This window comes from Bombina bombina, chromosome 1 (assembly GCF_027579735.1).
Source record: "Bombina bombina isolate aBomBom1 chromosome 1, aBomBom1.pri, whole genome shotgun sequence".
NCBI lineage: Eukaryota > Metazoa > Chordata > Amphibia > Anura > Bombinatoridae > Bombina > Bombina bombina.
In genome coordinates this window covers 1,355,582,995-1,355,587,742 of record NC_069499.1, presented here as the reverse complement: position 1 = coordinate 1,355,587,742, position 4,748 = coordinate 1,355,582,995, and the positions used below count along the sequence as shown (strand labels likewise).

The 4,748-nt window shown below is 39.8% G+C and overlaps 1 protein-coding gene across 1 annotated transcript in view; it reads left to right on the top strand.

Annotated features, from left to right (window-relative positions):
- Positions 1-369: 369 nt before the first annotated feature.
- The window catches only part of EFNA1 (ephrin A1), a 19,474-nt gene continuing 15,095 nt past the window's right edge, over positions 370-4,748 (top strand). Inside the window, exon 1 of the mRNA XM_053703436.1 lies at positions 370-496. Within this exon, the coding sequence (XP_053559411.1) occupies positions 405-496 (92 nt within the window). The 5' untranslated portion in view covers positions 370-404. The remainder of the gene's footprint in view (positions 497-4,748) is intronic.

Sequence of the window (4,748 nt, the reverse complement as noted above, 5' to 3'; positions counted from 1 at the left end):
GCCTATACAGGGGGTGTAGCCAGGCGGGTAACAAATCAAAATATCTGCTGATCTATCCAGCTACACTAAATTAGAGCTTTAATGTGTATTTCCAGTCCTTTCATCTCAGATTAACATTTATACATTTGTCACGAAACAAAACTGTAAATATCTTCCTAGAGTCCCCCACGCCAAATTGGATGGTCTACAATTTGCAGCCAGGGGTGTTCAGACTGTCTCTAGCTGTAATAACACCCCAATCAGACACAGTCCATAAACACACAGTAACAACAGTAAGCAGCAGAGGGTGGAGCCAGCGGGAGCTCACACCCCCTCATTAATATGGCAGCGGCGGGGAGGGGTCAGTCATACAAAAGGCAAGGAGCAGATTTCAACTCAGCAAAACACTGATCAAGCACAGCAACATGGATATCTATGGATTATGTGTACTGAGCATCTGGGTTTGGGTGGCATCTGCGGATAGACATACCGTCTTCTGGAACAGCTCCAACACCAGGTAGGTGCCAGAGCTTACCTGGATATACATGCTTTTGTTTTATGTGTTATGCTACCTGGCTGCTAAGCATCTGGATTACACATGGGCATTATATTGTGTTGGGACGTTTATGCCCGGTAGCTGGGCATGTTTGCCAATTCTCACTACGTTGCAGAGGTGTGCCAGGGGGTAAGTGCCTGTGCTGTGTGGAGCAATATGCAGAAGAGTGCTGCACTGTGTGTTACGGATAGTTTGCACAAGCATTGGCAATTTATACGACAACCTCTGCTAGTTAAGGTTTCTTTGTTTCGTGCTAAATTATTCTTTATGTGGTTAGGCAGAGTGCCGGGGGAAGACCGTAGTACAGACGGTGTTGGTGACAGTCTTCGGTTGTTAAAGGCAAGTAGTTTACAGTTTTATTGAAGTCTGAGAGTGCAGCATATGGGGGGGGGGTGCTAAAGCCTTATAGCTGGGTTGGGGGTTTAGTTTTGGGGTTTAGATTATAATGGTGCTTAGATCAGCTGGTGTGTGTGTGTGCATATATATATATATATGTGTGTGTATATATATATATACTGTATATATATATATATATATAATGTTGCATGTATGTTGAGGTCTGTCTATACCCGTATGCTCTAGTTAAGTGACTACACATGTTGTAATATTGCGAAATGATCAGTTTAGCAATTGTTTGTACTTATGCTAATATATACCTAAAAGTGTTGCTGTGTTTATACTATGGTATAGTATGGTGTATTACATAATCTGCCATTTCAGTTCTTGTGGCCCTTAGTCTGATCTGATATTGACTTCAGTGTTGGCGGTGGGGGTAGTGTGTGTAGGAGGGGGGCTGGGTTACTGTCAAATAGTTAAACTCTTTTGAAGGACTGTGTTTGTAAGATGTAAAACAAATAGTGGCCTGGGGGAGGGGGAAGGGGGGGGGGCTATTGTCCATAGAGTTTGTTTGGGGAAAGCATTGCTGGGCAGCCAGCTGTGGCTTCTCTCAAGGACACAAAAGTAGAATTAGTGTGGGTATGGCTGGGGATCATGGGGCAAAGAAAATTACACGGGTATATAGTAGGGACATACTAAACTGCATATTGGGATGGTTTAGTATGTCCCTATATAGTAAGTAAGCAGGTGGGATTTAATAATTTATAGTAGTTTTTACTGGAGGTACAGAGTTTGGGGGGGGGGGGGGGGTTATATAGATTATTTAAGTAGAGTACAGGGCAATCGGAGAGAAGATCAATATATTCTTGTTGAGGATCAAACAGTTATGTTGAGCCGCCCAGAGGGTTATGAATTGGGCTGTAAATATTAAAAACAAACCTGCATACCTAAATGTTCACACAGGTCTTTGAAAACCTGTATACATTTCTAACTTCAAAATCCCATTCGCAGACATAGACTTGAAAACAGTCCTACCAGGGTAATAGCTCATTATTATTATTTATTAATGCCGTTTATTTTGTGTGCATTTCACGTCTCTGCATACCACATGTGCCACTCTTATTCACATTTTAGCTGCACATAGACCATAGATCTGACAATAAACAGATGCTACAAGGATTCTGCCCTTTAACCCCAGTCAGAGCTGTGGATAATAAAACAAATGCCTTTAAAGATACGAAATCCACCCCTTTTGTTATAATAAATATTAAAGGGACACTGTACCCAAAAAATTTCTTTCATGATTCAGATAGAGCATGTGAATCACAAAATATTTTTTTTGGGTACAGTGTCCCTTTAATATATTGTGGTGATGATGCCCTATCACATATATTGTGTATCAGCAGGCCTGTAGCATTGTGTTTTTTTTTTTGTTTGTTTGTTTTTTACATTTTTATTTATATGCAACAGAGAAAGTTAGATTTACAATTCCTTATTAAAAGTATGTTAAGAGTTTGCTTCCTTCATAATGTGTTTAGGTACATGCATGCACACACTGCTGGGTGTTTCACGTTCCCCAGTTCAGACTTGACTAAGTCCTCTATTAAAGAGATGCCATAAAGCAGGTCCCACGCCCTGCTCAATGCTTTTGCTTTCATACAACACACTCGTTGCCTTCTGTAGTGAGTTGTAATATACTCCTATGTTTTTCCAGATCAGGAAAACCTGGAGGAAACCCTAATGCTACCTTTTTCCTTTCTCAGGCTTGAGAGAGGTTTCCTTTACAGGAACAGTCTAACTATTCTTCCTATGTCCATGCAGGCATAGTGCCAACCATAAATCTAGACAATGGAGTGGGAATACATAGTAATCTGACACACACACACACACACATATATATATATATATATATATATATATATATATATATATATATATATATATATATATATATATATATATATACAAAGAGGTATCAGCGCACATCCATTTACCAAAGCACAACATATTTTTTACTGCTGCAAAAAATTGCCTGCAAATACATCAAGAGACAACTATTCTTTTTAAATAATTTTGGGAACTTAGTCACACAATATGGCCATATTCTGCTTAGCCAGTCACCACTTTCAAGGTGCCCCAATTCGACTGGTCCTACTCTACAGTCCTTTCGCCAAGTTCAGGTGTGCTCATAACAGTGTTATAGAGTTGTGAATAAAAAAACAGGGAGTCTAAATCTATTATGAAGAGTAAAAGCAGGAATGTTTCAGCCCTCTGTGGCAAAAGGACTGTAGAGTAGGACCAGTCGAATTGGGGCACCTTGAAAGTGGTGACTGGCTAAGCAGAATATGGCCATATGGTGTGACTAAGTTCCCAATATTATTTAAAAAAGAATAGTTGTCTCTTGATGTATTTGCAGGCAATTTTTTGCAGCAGTAAAAAATATGTTGTGCTGTGGTAAATGGATGTGCGCTGATACCTCTTTGTTTGTGTAATTACTGGGTCATATTGGCAGCACTCCCAGATGTGGATTTAAACTTTTTGTAAGGTGTGCTAAAAAAACAAATTTTGTATTTTAATGTGATTCTATGACACTTGCCTGCAGAACTAGCAATCAGCAGAATTCTAATGTGTGAGCTGTTTGCTCAGCTGTACAAAGGTTTCTGCCCTATGGGGACTTGTCAAGTCAGATGAATCTCTGGAAAGCAGTGATTGAGATGTGTAATAACTAGCCAGGGTTACACACACTTTCAGCTGACATGCTGACTCCCTTATCTGCTGCGCCTGCAGGCAAAACAACAAGAGTCCCTGCCAAGACTCTCAGCCACTCCACCTCTTAACCCCTGCGGCGCACATGTGATTGCATGTTTATTTTATAGGGGAGTCATTTTAAGTCACAGGCACTTGGGATTTAAGCTGGGGTCCTGTCATAGGGGGTAGTTGGATCTGCTGCTCTGATTGATACTTAAAATTTGTGGAAAAGTGTATTTATAATGTACTTTGGGATACTTACCACTGGCTAGCAAACCAAGAACTACTTAGAATAGTAGTTCTGAGATGTCACTTTGAATCAGAAATATTCTTCGCTAACTTCCCAAATGTTTAGATTCCCAAGAGCTCACAATGGGAAGCAGATTCCCCCACTTTGTGTTACTCTTGGTTTTGTGCCCAAGATCACAAACTCTTGCCACAAAAGCTTACCAGACAGACTTGCTTTATTTCAGAAATTGAAATCTTGAAGATTAACTCTACCTTCGTTGCAGTGCCAGATTTATTTTGATTTATAAGAATGATGCTGTTAGCAGGGAATTTTAATCCTTTGCAAACACAGAACAAGGTCTTTTCCTTTGAGATGTGTCAGTGCTGAATGCCTCTGGACCCTATGCGAGAGCTATATCTATAGGGTCAGATGTTATATGAGGTCAGGTTACTGCTAGATGATATTAGCATTTTGGTAGAAAATAGTGGAAAAAACTTGTTTTTTAGTGTGCTATTTGACAAGGCATTTGCAGTAGACCTCTTGTTCTCACAATCTACCACTGAATATCAGAAATTTAAAGAGAGATTATTGTAGCTCTTCTTTACCTTGTACTGTAAGGGGAGTAGTCACACACTGTATAGAGTGATAAGACCCCTTAGTATAAAAGGAGCAGATGGATAAAAGTTCTACAAGAGCTGTGTTGGTACAAATGGGTACATTATGTGCTGAATGCCATAATTCAGAGGGTCAGCTGAGTGTAGGCAAATTTTATTTCAAATTTAGGTACAAGCATAATATGAAATTGTCAGCCGCACACTTGTTCAGGCTGCAGGCCCCGACATTTGTGTAGAAGATCAGTAATGCAATAGGGTTAAAAGGCATACTGAACCCAATTTTTTT